Source organism: Lissotriton helveticus, chromosome 10 (genome assembly GCF_964261635.1).
Source record: "Lissotriton helveticus chromosome 10, aLisHel1.1, whole genome shotgun sequence".
Lineage (NCBI taxonomy): Eukaryota > Metazoa > Chordata > Amphibia > Caudata > Salamandridae > Lissotriton > Lissotriton helveticus.
The window spans coordinates 939058803-939074954 of NC_136071.1; the positions used below are offsets into that span (position 1 = coordinate 939058803).

Sequence of the window (16152 nt, forward strand, 5' to 3'; positions counted from 1 at the left end):
GTCTGTAATTTGCACTATGGAGTTTGCCAAGAAAACCACAAGAACAAAATGTTGATTTGAGACATGACTAAAATGAGCAACAGCAATTACATGCAAATCATAGACATTATTGTACTGAAAATACATGAAGGAGGCTTTTTTTTGCTCCGTTAAGTTCAGTGTAATCTCACATCAGGTACTATAGATTACTTTTTATAGCAGTAACGGTCCGGTGTATGCTTCTCTTTAAAAAACAATACACCATATTTTACCAATTGCTTAATGAAGCTTTCAAGTTAAAGTTCTCAGTTGAACCCAATACAGAACATTCAAAAATAAAGTACAGTTCATTCAATGCATATATTCGATAGGATTCAATTTGAAAAAGTTAATTTAAACAACTGTTTGTTCATATGTTGTAGGAACTTTGCATCTCTCCATATCCTGTGCCGTGCCAGTCTCATTCCTCCCATTGGAGGGATTTGGATGATGTCTGATGCGACATCCAATAATGTATTTATTGATTATTGTAGAGCTCCCCTGGTGTATACGTGCCACAACCTATCAGCAGTGCACTTTGTAACCGGTTGACTCAGCACTTGAAGCGCCAAACAGCGACCCACACAGAACCGCAAGAGTCATTCATTCAGCACCAGAGGTTGAGACCTGTTTATGTTTTCATTTATGTTCATGTGGTGAAAGGAAAGTGCATCATTCCTGAGGCAGAGCATGCAGAGTAGGAAACCTGAGAATTGTATGTTGTTCCACACATGGGGGCAGGGATGAGGGGTGGGGCGTTGTGCCCCTGATGATTGATTTATAGGAAAATGATCTATTCACATTGGCTGGCGGAGTAAAGAAATGGTAGTCAGGAACTAAGTATCTGATAATGGATAATATGGAATTGTAGCCTGCAAAACTTCAACCAGGTGGAAATTATAGGTCCATTTTGCAAAAGCCTTTATGATTACGTGAAGCAGTGGTACATGGTAACTCTTACATGCCTCTGTAAATTGTCCGTCGCTCTATTGATAAAATTACAAAGAGTAACCGTCATTTCTTTTTTTACTCTCTGTGAAGATTCCCAACTTAGGTGTTTTTGGGTCAAGTCACAAAGACATTTTCAAGTAAGTGAAAGCAGTATTGTAGGAGTTTTGGCCGCTTTCGAAATAAATTCTATGAATAGTAAGTACTCCTGGAATAAGACCATTGTAGAGTTCCTTTATGTTATCGATATTTTTAGTGAATTCCACAAAAGTCGTAACTATGCTCCAAATATACTTGAAGCCCTATGGGAGCAAATTGCCAATTTTCAAAGTTAATCATATGTGAATGAGGATTACGATAACAGGTAAACTTGTTTTGATTTCTTGCATGGCCTCCTTGCGCACTATCTTCAATCTTGTAAAGAGAAGATTAGTAGTTCTGTTACTTCGGGTTTGAATTAACCTCGTACGCAGACGATACCCAGATTGTGGTCTCGGTGCATCCGGAGAAAGAGCTGGGGGTGGCAGCCAGTTTTCAGGAATGTATGTCGGCTGTCAGTTCTTGGATGGCAAAAAGTTGTTTAAAACTAAACTCCTCCAAGACTGAAGTGATCGTCTTTGGGTCCAACTCAAATCTCTGGAGTCCAAGATGGTGGCCAACAGATATGGGTGACCCGCCGGCTCCAGCTCAGAAGGTAAAAAATCTGGGAGTCATTATAGACAGCCAACTCTCATTCAAACCCCAAGTTATGGCGTTGACCTCGTCCATATTCTGGCTCTTGAAAACCATCAGGAAAGTGCTCCCCTTTTTACCGGAGGGAAGCAAAAAGACAGTAGTGACGGCACTTGTTCTATCGCGCCTCGACTATTGTAATAGTCTTTTTCTAGAGGCCCAACAGGGAGTGTTGAACAAGCTGCAAGTCCTTCAAAACGCGGCAGCCCGCCTTATTGGAGGTCTGCCTAAATTTGCCTCAGCTACCAAGGAACTGGAGAAATTGCATTGGCTCCCGATGCGAAAGAGGATTTTGTTTAAAGCCCTCTGTATTGTCTTTAAGGCACTGCACGGATCGGGCCCAGTGTATCTTCAAGATCAATTCCAATGGTACAGACCTGAGAGACAGCTGAGGTCTGCCAGTATGGGACTGGTAAAAATAGCTCGGATCAGGAAGGCACGCTGGGGGGGCAGGAGTTTTGTCCGAGGAGCGGCAAAGGCTTGTGACTCCCTCCCCCTGACCCTTAAATCAATCACCAATCTGTTAGCGTCCAGAAAACATCTTAAAACATGGCTTTTCACCCTTTAGCCGGGGAATCTTAACCTCAGGGAGTTATCACTTCAGCGCCAGGACACCGGTTGTTATTAGTGCGCTTTATAAGTGTTAAAAATAAATAAATAAACTTTACATACTGCGAAGCGCTATTAACATTAAAAAATATACCATAGCACAATAATGAGTAGTATTACACAACCGGGATGCTTTAACCAGCGATTCTCACTAGATTACCAGCTGAGACACAGAAATAACTTGTAAAATGTAAACATAGTTCATGAAAGATTTTGTTGGCCTAGATAAGCAGTTTCTCATTTTCTTTTCGCCATCTGCATTTCTTCCTATCTTATCTCGACCTAATGGCTACTACACATCCTTATGTGGCATCTTTGGCCTCATATGTGCTACTGCTCTGGTGATTTCTATGTAGAAACTATCGGCCTGCACCAGTGCGGCCAAAAGAGACCATATTTAGGGGGAATACAATGCTTTTGCTAATAAATGGGAGAACTGCAAGAAATTGGTTTAGGGCAGCAGTTTCTCACAGTAGAAGAGCCATCTGCTGAACTGCTGAACCTCATTTGGATCTGTGCAAAATCAATCCCTGGTCCTCTGCCTTTTGACAGAATTCTATGTTGCTTTTTTTGTGGCAAATGACAATCTCGGACAACTGTGTAGCCTACTCTCCTTGGAGGCTGAAAGATGTGCAAGCCTGCTGCCTGGGGGCTCGGGGTTTGAAGAACTGAGATACAAGATTGTGCTGTGCTTTAGCATAGAATCAGTGGCGTAGCAAGGTCAGGTGGTACCCGGTGCGGAACATTTCTTGTCACCCCGGCTTTACAAAATTGCAAAAATATGTGTCTAAAACACATATGTTTGCCATTTTGTCACCCCCCCTAAGTGATGACACCCGGGGCGGCTCGCACCCCCCTTTCTACGCCACTGCATAGAATATGTTGCTTCCTTTTATTTATTGCACAACTGTCAACCCTATGGTATTGTAGTACTTCCAGCAGTCCAGCGTGACTTTCCAAGTCATTCTGATGTTTCCATCTTATACTGGAGTCTGCTTCCGCTCATGAAGATGTATTGTTTGTAGTGTGAGTGGTTATTGTTCTATATGTTAAGCGACTGGATCAACCCTACTGTGTTGTGAAAGGATTTTGTTGATGTTCGATGGACGAGGCTGCCTGCACTAACTTGCTCGTACATCTTTTAGGATGGTGTGCATGTCCGTTGCCCAGCACAAATATGGATGTGTAAGATAAATTGCAGTGACCAGTGCTGTTGCTGACCAGCAAGCAGTGTCCATAAAAGTTTTCTTTTCATGTTGTCACAACAGCTGCTGGCAAGTATTGAAAATTGGCACACAATTCAAGGTGATGCTAAAACAGATTTTGTTTGTAGTTTTTCGGGATTATATGTATAGGCAATTTGTGGCGGCATTTGTATCTTTCTAGGTCCAGCTTACCAGACCACACAGCTTCCACGAACATACCGAATTTGGAGTCCACCCACTGCTTACAATTGATTAGCTTTCCAGTCACTAATTTGCCGGTTTATTATTCGTGTCCCAAATTGTCAATTTTGTCTTTGTCCTTCCCAGGGAGCATGGCTTCTTTACAGTCTCTTTTGATTGATTATCTAGGTTTTCACTGCTTGCTTTTCAAGCCCTAATTTTTAGGTCGAGCCTGGGCAGCGCATGCTCTGCTCTGCGAGGCATGCTGTATTGAGGCATGTCATAGAAGGTCCGCCCATTTCCTTCAGATGTTTTCAATTGGCTCCCGTTACTGTCCTTGCGAAATCGTTGCTTTTCATTTGTGAATAGGCTTAATAGTCCTTCCTTGGTACCGCCTTGTCTGGATTTGAAACCTCCTGTAATGACGACTTTTTATGGTGTTACACGGTCTGCTTTATAAGCCGGTGAGCACTATTTTCTTTAACGATATTCCCCTATTCCATCCACGACATTGCAGCACGCTGTTTGCCTTTATATTAATAGTAATGTATTTATTGAAATTACAGTGTGGTCTACTTTACCTATAGCGGCTGCGCTTATTTAATAATTTAATTTACAGTGCGGTCCGCTTTCACTTTAGTGGCTGTTCTTATTTAATTTACAGTGCTTGCCACTTTCACTTTAGGGGCCATCCGAAATTATTTTTTTTCCACTTTGGGTGAAAGCGCCCAATAGGTGTTTCCCTTTAATGTTGGCCACACCCCTTTCTTTAGACGCTGCTCACTGTAACCTGAATACATGAACAGTTTCTAAAGAAAGGGGTGCGGCCACCATTAAAGTGGTCACGCTTTTGCGAGAGTTTGAGCTATTGGCATTAAAAATAACAATGCCTTTTATATACGTGTTGCTTTTAAAAACACATAAATAAAATGCATTGTCATTTACAATGCCAATAGCTTAAACGCTCACAAATGCGAGACCTATTGCATTGAAAATGCTTGTTCAAACATGCACACATTGTCGCAGTATTAGTCAGCAATATAAGATTTCTGGCAGACATGATATTTAACTTTTGATGCTTCTTGCTACATAAAAGAGGTGCAACGAATGACAACTATTGCAAAATATATTAAGCTGTAGACATCTGTTTGGGCCACTCATTTTCATACATCACTTTTAGACAGCATGGGTCTGTGGGCAGGGATCTTTTTAAAGATAATACACGTATTTTCACGTTCACTTCGTAAATTCACTAAATGAAGAGAACTCCTTCCTCCCCAAATCCCCATTCAGTGATCTCAATACAACACAACTAAATTGTGATTTCAGCATTAAGTTTCAAGCAAACTCAGACATATCACTCCAAGTCGCCCGTGGTCAGTGTATCTTTAGAGATCAAGTAGCACTGTGTCCTACCATGCTAGTATATCTGGTTGTTCCATATATGCACTAGATCTTCTCAGAATCATGCATGGAGCTTCAGCCCACTTCGGCGTTTATCTTAAAAAGACATTCCGGTTGATGGCCTCTAAGTTATTGCTTAGGAGTGTTCCATTAACAGCAAGGTGAAGTCAGCAAACATAAATTCAGATTTCATTTACATACACCTAGTCACCAAACCTAGCAACCACACTTTTGGGTCATAGTCTATTTTCTTACTTATTAATTTGGTGAGCGTCCATGTTTTTCCAGTTGGGCAAAATGACCAGACAACTCATGACCTTGTGAAAGAACCCCCATTATTCTGCTTGGACATAAAACGGTCAACCATTCCTCCAGTGCACATTTTCGTTAATTTCTATGGAGCCAGATAAGTTTGATGAATAAAATGACACTGCATCAATTTAAACTGAACATTTCGGGAAACTTCTGCAGCACAATTATTTACTCTACAGCAGTCTTCGGCTGTAAACGGAGTCAATAGCATCTTCCCATTTGGGCCTTACATTTGCGAGCGAGATTGTGCCTGCTAGATCTGAACAAGGCTTGGTACCCAACCATCACTATAATAGGACCCAGACCACGTCAATTGGTTTCAGTAGATCCTATGTTGTAGGCTCTGCAATTGATTTATCTCGCTTCGAATATTGAAAGGGTGTGCTCTTTCTTGCCTATGGATCAAGAATCAAACTGAGGAATACAATATCCAGGAGCCACCTGCCTGTGTATCTGGCATTACTGCATGCACATCTGACCATAAACACTTAGGGTTGCAGCCTTTGTGCATATTATTAATAGTATGTATTTATAATTCTTTTTTATGGTTTCTTATAATGTTTTCCTATTCCATAATGCTTAAAATCATTGAATACACAGCAGGGGTCTAAGGTCGGAGAGCAAGAAACTTGGTGATCCTGAGAGAATGGCATGGCTGACATACAAGGTTTATTTGAACTAATTCATGTGATTGATCTCCACTGCAACAAGACGTTTGCAATGATAGCAACGGGATAACTTAGTAACCACAAGAAACAAAAAACGTTTTGCAGAAAGTGTACCTATAGTAAATTTAATAACCACCATAAAGAAAAACAATTGAGCTTCGAGCCTCTGTAGCCAAATTGATGTGCTACGATACAAAGTGTCTGCGGTAGGTTTTTCGGTGCTTAGTTCTAGACACACTCTGCATGTCAGATATGAGAGAAATAAATCTAACTTTTTCACCTCACTTGCAGAAGTTAAAATGACAGGACTGTTTTTATGCAATCCCTTATTTGACTTGAAACTCGATACAAAAGGAAGAGTTTACCATAAAAGGTTAACTAAAGTTATCAAATAAGTGATACAAATGAGGTATGACAGATTGGAAGAGAAAGCTAGGTCATACTCCGATCATTAGTGCTTGGAGTATGAACGATGTAAGTCACCATTACCTAATCAAAAGGGGAGGAGTACTATAAGCAATGCGTATGAGGTAATCCTATTGATACCTTTGGTGAATCCAATGAAGCACTGACCATCTGCATGACCTATTAACACACCGATGCATTTGGTCGTGCTCCTTTGTCCTTGGAACAACTTCTGGTGAACTGGCTAAGCGATTGTTGACTGCACCTTACTATTAGGTTGAAAGCAACAGGTTTGCGTTGCCTAGCGCCAACACAAACTGTCATCTGCCTCTATTGTACTGTGCAGCCAGATCACAAGTGTTGGTCCGAATATTGTAAACTGGTCAGGACTTTATAGAGATCAGAATTTAAAAATATAACGACCAAGGGCTCGATCTCAAGCAATCATGAAATGGTTTTGTCCCATCTGCCTGTATTTTCACAGTCATTAAAATCAATATGCTTCCTTTGAATGTACTCAGTTACGGTTCACATATGGTGAGGTACCTCAAAACAATGTAATATTTGTGCCCAAGAACAATCTGTTTTCAGAATAGAAACATGCACCACCAGATCACATGCAGCTCCAACTGTTAGTGAGACCCAGGACCATGCATTTGGATAGATAAAAGAAGGCTAAAACCAAAATCCTAATTTAATGATTTAGTAGGCTTTTCTGAAACGTCCGGGTGTTGTTATCTTTAGAAGCTATCAATCTTTCACTGGGATTTTTAAAGCACTTGGCTGCTTCAAAGAAGCTTCCGGGCACTCAAAGCAGAGACTCATTACAGGACCAGACATTCAAATCTAGTTTTGATCGAAGAGACAAATTTTAAAATATTTCCTGAAGTGGTGTCAGACTTGGCCAAGCGAAGTTTGGTAGGCAGGGAGTTCCAGAGTTTCGCAGTTAGTACTGCGAAAGTTCTACCTCCCTGTCGGACTACGAAGAACCTGGGACGCGCATGAACAGGGGATGGTTAGATCTCAGCGATCTCTCCTGCTGTTTCTGGAGTAGCAAGCACCTTTGTCTGCCAAGGCTCTGGACGCCAAGCCTTCAACTTGATCCTTTTTCCTACAGGAAGCCAGTGAAGGTATCACAGATGCGGCACAATAGGATGGCGGAAAGGGACCCCGCCAAACCAGCCTAGCTGACGCATTCTGCATGATCTGAAGCCTATGGCTCAGATAGGCTGGTAGACCTATAAACAAGGTGTTCGCATAATTCAAGCGAGATATCACAAGAGTGTGGATTACTATTTTTCGGGTCTCAACTGGAAGTAGAGGCATCAGCTTCCTGACTGTTTGGAGATTCAGGAAGCACATTGACAAGAGTTCCCTAATCTGGGAGGCGAAAGAAAGATCAGAGTCGAACAGGATCCCCAGGTTTCTGGCTGATGAGGCAGGAACCTGGGGTGGATTCAGTTCGGCAAACCACCAGAGGCTAGCGGGGGGAGGGGCCTTCTGGTTGAAGAAAATAACCTGGGTTTGATCAGTATTTAGTTTAGGAAATTTTAAACCATCCATTTGATAATGTCTTTTAGACAATCCTTGAATTTAAGAAAGGCCACTACGGAATGAGATAAGTAGTATCATCTGCATAGGAAACTTCCTTCATTCCCCAGGATTCAACAAGAGTGGCCAAGGGAGCTAGGTGGAGGTTAAAGAGCAGCAGGCTAGGAGTAGAGCCCTGGGGTACCCCACAGACAATGTGTTTGGAAGAGGAAGAAAAAGGGTGAAGACAAACCCTCTGGGAACACTCTTCCAAAAAAGATATGAACCATGATAGAGCTTTGCCCTGAACGCAAAGTAGACAGCCTGTTCAACTTGGTGAGGTGTGCCACCATGTCAAATGCTGCCGCTAGGTGAAACAAAACCAGCATAGCTGAGAAGCCACAGTCTACAGTTCCTCTGCCAAACTCCGACACTTCCAGTAAGACAGTCTCTGTGCTGTATTCAGCATGGAAGCCAGATTGAGTGTCATGACTATTTGCCTTGATGAAGGATGATGGTGATTCTTAGAGCAGGAGAAAAACAAGGAGCTAACTGTTTGGCTCTTTTGCTGAACACAGTTTCAGGGGGCGCAATAGGGTACAGTGCTGAGAAGATCCATGTGTTAAATAGGATTGTGTCACTATCTGCATTGCCTGTAAATGTGGGAAGAGTGGATTGAAGTAAAGGCACAACGGAATTCCGTCATTTTCTCTTCATTTCAGCAGCGCGCTTGGTTTCAAGCTGGTTACATGGGCCATAGAAGGAAAATGGAACAAGTAGATGACCCGTTCACACCAGGCAGGCTGGGGGCGGGGGCTGGTCTGAAAACAGGAGATGTTGGGAAAGAAGGTTCAGTGTACAGCCTGCCTTATGGGATGGGGCGGTGACATGTTGAGTTGGTTTAAGGACAGCCATGGTCTGGATTAACTGAGAAAGGCTTGGATGCAGTTAGGGGCATCTACATGCAGATTACAATCTCACAAAACTGAGGTTGGTGTAGTGAACTACCTGTTCCATTTCCATCGAATCCTTGTAAATAAGGGAAACTGTCCACTTCCCAGGGAGAACTGGCTGCTGTTAGAAAAGCTGTCAGATCCTTGTAGGTAGAATTCCCAGGCAGGTTCAGGGCTCTTCTCTGAAAGTGAATTCGAGGTTGGATCCTGGAGCCTAAACAAGAATAATAAAAAGATAAAATTCTGTTACACCAGACTGTAAAGTTGGAAGACAAATATAACTAGAAACACAGGAGTCAAATCTAAGAAATGTGAAAACCCCTGGTACGCTGGGAGTTCTGGGCTCAGTGGGCCCAGGGATCATAGCCCCATCCAGGCAGTGTTAAAGAGTTATGACTGGCAGAAGTTTCTACCAATGACCTCTGGCCACTAGAGGAACTATCAAGACCATTTTTATTCCAGCATTTGTTAACTTAAAACACATGACTTTACTCAGCCTCCATAAGATAGCCTCTGCATTAAAGACAAAATTGGGCATGTTCTTACTCTCCGCAAACTATAATGAACAGGGAGTCTGTAGCTTTGAATAGAGGAGTAACAACTATGTTGGAGATACGGTTGAGTAATGAACTCCGTTGTAAATGCTGCAATTCAACACAAATATTGTATAGCACATTCAATTTGAAAACAGACAATCAATAAAAAGATTCCATTCTTCGGCTTCTTTCACTATCACTAAGGAACAGAAATGATTATAAATTATCAAGACACAGGCTGTCATTTTTGGCAAAGCCTCATTATTCTGCTGTTAAAGGAGGCTTCGAGATATAGAGCCGAATTTTTACAAAGGGAAACTAGGTACGTACATGGGGCGGAAAATGGCTACCAGGACTCCTGCAGCCCTGGGACATTAGATGGGCAGTCCTCTCACCCCCAACCCTCTGAACTGTGGTGTTCAAATTGAATTCCTGCTTACTTTATGAATACAAGAACACTTATCTGCTCAGTCAGGCCATTAACCCCCTCGGCTTCATCAGCACCACTTCGAAGCTACTGCAGGGTGCCCTTCTGGAGCTCGCAGAGATGAGTCCCAGTTACCTTCTAATTATTACATTAAACCTTCACGAGTCCACAAACCCTCCATTGAGCTGTACGCTGGGCACTTTCTGGGCGTTTAATTACAACAACCATTGGCAAAGCCCATGCCTGGCTTGCGCTTTAAATCCTGATTAAGATATTTTTTTTAAGTCTGCTTCAATGAGAAAAAATATATGAAGCCTTTTCAGTATACAATGCATCTACGAGACAACTAATATAGGAGGGTTATGATTCAGTGTATGTTTGGGGTATAAAATGGTTTCAGATGAACTGTAATATAAGCACTCCATAGAAGTGGGAACAATGCACCAAACAGACACATGAGGTGAGGGTAATACTCCTGTAGAATGGAGCTAAACCCATTCTATGTATATGTTAAAGGACAGATAACAATAGGCAAAACAGAAAGCTGTGCTGTCAAGCCACACCTAAAACATAGCTGTCCAACTTCAAGGACAGACTTATCGTTAGAGAACGTTTGGGTTCCAATCGTCCAACAATGTGTACTCGGGATAAACCCACACCGACCTCAAGGGAGAAACTGGCACTTTGCAAGAAAAGTGGGCACTTCACGCTTTTGTTCTACTCCACTCCACGCAACACTATACAATTAAATTGCACAAGGAACTTATGCCCCTTCTCCCAACCTCGACCCAACACAAACTTTATCCTTCCCTGCTCAGCACTCTAAAAACATTGTGCGTTTTTAGATAATGGCAACGATATTTAGGTGTTTTGATGACGTCAGGCCTTAAATGTCTGCAGCATCTCTTTGGCTATTCTCAGTGAATCAGAGCATAGGGTTTTAACTCTGGGTGCCGAGGGTCCTCAAATGCCTTGACATAGCATTTGTGAGTGACGGTACAAACCATATTTATACTTGAAAATGTCAAATGAATCACTGGAAAGCATTTCTTCCTTAGAACAGAGTGTCCCACTGAAAAGAGCACGGATCATGCAAGTGTGCAGACCGGCAGAGGAGCGTGTAGAGGGGTCATAGTTCAAGTGAATCTCCCACACCAGCCCCTCCCACCCGGGCCAGCCACTCACGACAATGAGGTGCTCAGCTGCATCGCAGGTGGCTTCGCATTACCCAGAATGCTTTTATACCTCGCATATTCCCCCGGGGTCTGCCCGTGACCCCGTGCTACGCTGTGTTTGGAATTAGCAGCCAGAGCAGCGCTTGAGCTGGGGGCTTGTCAAGCAGGAAGGTTAAGACCACCGGCTCGCACTCACCCACAAGGGAGGAGCCAGAAAAATTAAATAAGCCCCTCCCACTTGGAATGATACTGAACGAGTACTGAGAACGCTCGGCACTTATCTGAAGTGTGAAGGGATGTGGAAGTTGCATCTTTTCTTACTAACATCCTCGATTCTTCTTTCCATTTTGCCACATATGCATCTATAGTTTATTTACTCAATCTTTTTGCCTTTTCTCATCTATCCTTCTCTCAATCTTTTGTCTGTCTTTTCACCCTCCTTCCTTTCAACCATCATCCTTCCTGCCTTTTTCTACACCATCCACCACTTCATCCTTTCTTCTCCCTATCCTTCTCCACAGCTGTCCTTTTTGTCATTCATTCATCTTTTTCTCCATCCTTTTCTCCATTTTCCAATCTAGCCTTTGCTCCTTTCATTCAGCCATCCTTCTCTCCACCACTCCACTTATCTCTGCATCCTTACTCCTTATTTTCTCCATATAGCCCTAACTCTAATCTTACTCTACCCATTTTCCCATGGATCCTTTTCACCGTCCATCCATCCCACCTGCCTATCCCCATTCTTCAATTCTCTCTTGTTCCATTGCTTCCCGCAACCCCTATCCCATAGAACCAACGTACTATTTTTCTTTCAGCAGCATTTATAAAGTTCTATTTGGAGACTTGTGTCTCCGATTAGAGTCAAAGGTACAATAAACAACAATGTAAATGTGTAACGTTTCTCCGCCCTCCCCACTCAAGCTGCTGAAGTGGGTGGTTTGTGATGCCCTTGCTCATCCACCTTGTGGGAGACAATACATGTCCAGTCTACCAAGGCCACAACATCTGCCAGAAGATGGTTTTAATCAGTGGAAACAATGCCCTCTGGAGTGCATAAGCAAAGACAGTTGGTCAACACAAGGAAGCTTTCCTTACATAACTGAGGCAAAGGAGGCAGCAAAACACAGAGTACTTGATTATCCAGTCAACCCAGTTTATAATTTGCAGTTAACAAACTCAACACCGGAGAATGTCGCTTAAGAACATGTCTGCCCCTATCTCTAAATATCTGAATGTCATACAAAGTAGTTAGGGGTCAATACCCAGTGCACAGAGAATGGGGCTTGGATGCCCCCTTCCTTGGCTTAGACCTGTGTATGGCTGCTGAAGTTCTGGCACAAAGTGAGCCTCTGCACTTGCTCCGGCAGCTCCCCTAAATGCATTTTGCCTTCGAGCATCAGCTGGTTTCGCCTTTCCACGGCAGTTGTTGCAAGTGTACTAAACCCAGGTGAACTTCTTTAAATGCTGCAGCAATCGCTGCTCGGCAATGTCCATCAGATGAGCCCCACTCAATTCTATGTTCTGCATTTTTAACAAACAAGAGGAATAGAAATACTGAAAATGTACTTTCTTGAAGGACATAAGGCACCGTTCAGAACAGAATCTCTAGACTGTGCTGATGTGAGTTTGTGACCACATCTGTTTGGACCAGAGAAAAATTTAAATCAGACATTAGAGCGGATGACCTTAAATGGCATTTATTGTCCAGGTGCAGCCATGGGCTAAAAGACTGGCCTCTAGCTCGGCAGACAGGACGGAGAGCAATAACTTCAGCATAAATGGTAAATATTTTAAAACACGATGGGGCTTTGCGCAGTTAGAGTGACATTCTCATGTCCGGGCCAACTTATGCTTTCCTGAAGCAGGAAGGACCGTCTTGGAGCGCATTTCCAGTTCAACCACTTCTCAATTTTCACCCGTGAGATTCGGCTTCGCAGAGATCGTGCCAAAACCAGATCACAGGGTGCGAGCCAAAGAGGTTACACAATGTAAACACATTTTATAGTTCACATGGAAATATTTAGCCACTGGGTGTTATGAATTTCAGTGCTCGTGCCTTCTGTGAGTTTCACATGGTATTACATAATTGCACCCCATACATATTAAATAAAGTTCACATGAACAGAATTAAGAATGCCAATAAAGAAGTCTTGCTGCTGCCAATGGCCTTAGGCCAGCTAACTGAGTCTTCAACGTGGACGTTAGTCAGTAACCAACACATCATGCACACTGCCCTCCTACATCGAATTTTGGACAACCAATAGGTACTTGGTCCAAATCGCCACGTGTTGGGTAGTCAACGTTGACATTCCATATGGTCTCGTGGAAGATCGTAATGTGTACCCTATGCCAGTTTTATTCCCAATAAAGATCCTGGCTATCACTTAGCTTTAAACTAGGAGGCAGAAGAGAAGACATTTTTTCTCATTAAATGGAGAAACTTTCTGGGAGATGAACAATACTTCTGATAGAGATGGACCTTGAGCTCAAGGTCACAGCACCCTCCTTGGTAGCACATCCCAGATGAAGTAATTCAGATACCAAAGCTTGGGATAAAAGACACCCTCAACCTTAGCAGAGGATGTAGACATGAGCCTGCAGAACTCTCACACTATCCACTCACACAAGCATGCCATTGTAGAATCATACTTAGGGTATTCTTTCTACTGCTTAAATAATCCAGGTTCCCAAAAATCTTCCAACTTTGTATCTCTTCTGTATGCCTTCCAAGTAAATATTATCACCATTGCCTTTTCAGTCTGACTGTCAGGGACATAGTCCAAATCACCTTTAAGCAGTACAGACCACGGATGAATGCGGGGGAGCTGGAACATACCACTACTGGTAAACAAGACACCAAACCAATTTGTGCCCATCTCCAGTAATTTAGGTCCAAGTTGCAAGAACACCTTTTTCCCTATTACTTTCAAGGCCAACTGAGCAATCATTTTGACTAAAAAAAGAATCCCTTTTTTATATCCTGCTCCATGAAATAATGGTTTTGTTGGCTTGCTATCAGGTAGGGGGGGCCTGTTCTTTCATATATGGCTGGCACTTCTAAATCCATGGCCACCGATTCTTGCACTCTAAAGCAGTGGTGGCTGGTGGATTTTGGAAGTTGTGGGGCCCCTCGAAGCCCAAAAGAACTCTCCAGCACCCGCCTCTGGCAAAGTGGCCTTGGCGGGAATGCTGGTGGCTGTCCTCCTGGCTCAAGTAGTTGCCAGCCTACGCTGTTACTCCTGTAAGGATTTTAATGATGGAGGATGTGCAGTGGACCGCATCAAGATAGAGGAATGTACCCCGCCACAGAACGTCTGTCTGGAGGCCATCGGTGTTCGAATCATAGATAAACAAAAAGTGTCAGCAGCAATAAAGGGGTGTGACATTGGCGTCCACCAGAATCAGGACAACGCAGACATCAGCTCCGAGTACTCGTACAGTAAACGGAAAGTTCACGCCTGCTCTGAAGACCTCTGTAACACGTTGGTGACTGAAGCCTTCGTGAACAAGACTCTGTCCGTCCAACATGAAAACAGAACTCAAGACCTCAGTAATCTTGAATGTTACTCCTGCGTCAGTACCTCGAAGGACCAGTGCTCCCCACAGAACGCTGCTGTTGTGAGATGCCTAGATGAATCTCCAAGCTGCTTTGAAGGGAATGGCACCATAATCCTAGGTAAAGAAAACAGAGTCATCTTACCCTACTTTATGAAGAAATGCGCCTTCTGGAGCTGCACTACGTGGTACATGGGGGTCAGCGATTATGAGAATGTCAGCGAAAGCAGCTCTTGCTGTAGTAAGAATCTCTGCAATGGTTTGGTGCCAACAATAACACCAAAGACAAATGGTGGCCTGCGCACCACATATGTTTCCTCACTTCTAGTGGCTGCCCTGGTGGCCATTATCAGTTTATAAAGGGCAGCTGAAAGCATTAAGTACTTAATCCAAAAATTGCATTATCATTCTCTTAAAGAAGATGAGCCATTTTTACTGTAAGGCGCATCTCGGGGAGAGGGGTTGGCCTAACGGCTAAGGCGCTCGACCTCGGACCTGGGGATCTGGGTTCGAGTCTCGGTAACGACGCCAAAAACCCCCTGTGATTCTGGGCAAATCACTTAATCTCCCCGTGCCTAAAATGAAAGTGTGTCCTCATGTAACGTAACTGGTGCTATGTAAAGCGCTCTGATAACTGATTCGGTTCGGTTCTAGTTCGCGCTATATAAAACTGCAAAAAAAAAACAAAAAACAAATGTAAGAGGTAGAAAACAGTGTGTTACAAGAGAAAGTGACGGGTGCATGTTACACACGAGTACAAAACATGGGTAGAAGGATAATACTGCAAAAAATGGCGAACTCTCAGACCACATGAACACACTGGGAAGACACTTCCATAGTCAAGTTAGTAGATTAACTAAATGGAAGGGTATTCTTCAGATAATAGAGAGGGCAAGGATTACATTTGGAAGTGTCTTTGAAGGAGGAGAACTTTGAGGTCAGATTTGAAGGCCAGGGAGGAGGTGGTGGTCCGGAGCTGAGGCGGAAGTGAGTTCCAGATTCTCACTGCGCCGCCGGAAAAGGATTGGGCCATCGATCTTTCCTTCTTGAAAGTGGGAGGTTCAAGCAGTAGATTTTCCGCATTTCGTGATGGTCTAGAGCCTCCAGAGAGTTTCAGCTTATTCCGGGTAATAAATACATGCACTTTGCCTGCAGGGTTAGCCAGTGATTTCCAAATCCGTTTCCAGCATACTAGAGAAAGGTTCATGAGCTTCCACCCAATTAGTAGCCAGAATAGTGTTGAAAGTATTAAGGCAGACCATTTTTCTCTATTCCTGCTTCTGACAGGGCAAGAGGGTGTGTGTGACTGGCAATCCCTGAAGCTCCATTATCTGACATGCTGCACTGCCTGATGCTAGTACATAATGTCCGGGTTGTAATGGCTACGACCTGACATATGCGCAATACAGCGAGTGCGGCCCTCTTGTGCTGGCAAAGTAATAGTATAGCATCTACATGCTCACAAACTATCCATGAGAAAGATTTTACATGAAAA

The 16152-nt window shown here is 43.2% G+C and overlaps 2 protein-coding genes across 2 annotated transcripts in view; one reads left to right on the forward strand and one right to left on the reverse strand.

The window, feature by feature from the left end:
- Window positions 1–16152, reverse strand: part of FAM171A1 (family with sequence similarity 171 member A1) — a 377776-nt gene that overhangs the window by 127171 nt on the left and 234453 nt on the right. The window contains exon 4 of the mRNA XM_078663605.1: window positions 9020–9178. Coding sequence (XP_078519731.1) covers window positions 9020–9178 — 159 coding nt within the window. The remainder of the gene's footprint in view (window positions 1–9019; window positions 9179–16152) is intronic.
- Window positions 13220–15017, forward strand: LOC144785274 (ly6/PLAUR domain-containing protein 5-like). Its single transcript, XM_078664264.1, has 2 exons — window positions 13220–13302; window positions 14195–15017. Exons 1-2 carry the CDS (start codon window positions 13220–13222, stop codon window positions 15015–15017), a joined length of 906 nt encoding a protein of 301 aa, XP_078520390.1.

What these genes read in the sequence shown, in the direction of transcription:
- LOC144785274 (XM_078664264.1), top strand. Translation starts at nt 13,220, where the DNA reads ATGAACAGAATTAAGAATGCCAATAAAGAAGTCTTGCTGCTGCCAATG. An exon ending in ACTGAGTCTTCAACGTGGAC is followed by an intron (nt 13,303 to 14,194) that starts GTTAGTCAGTAA and finishes TGCACTCTAAAG; the next exon opens with CAGTGGTGGCTGGTGGATTT.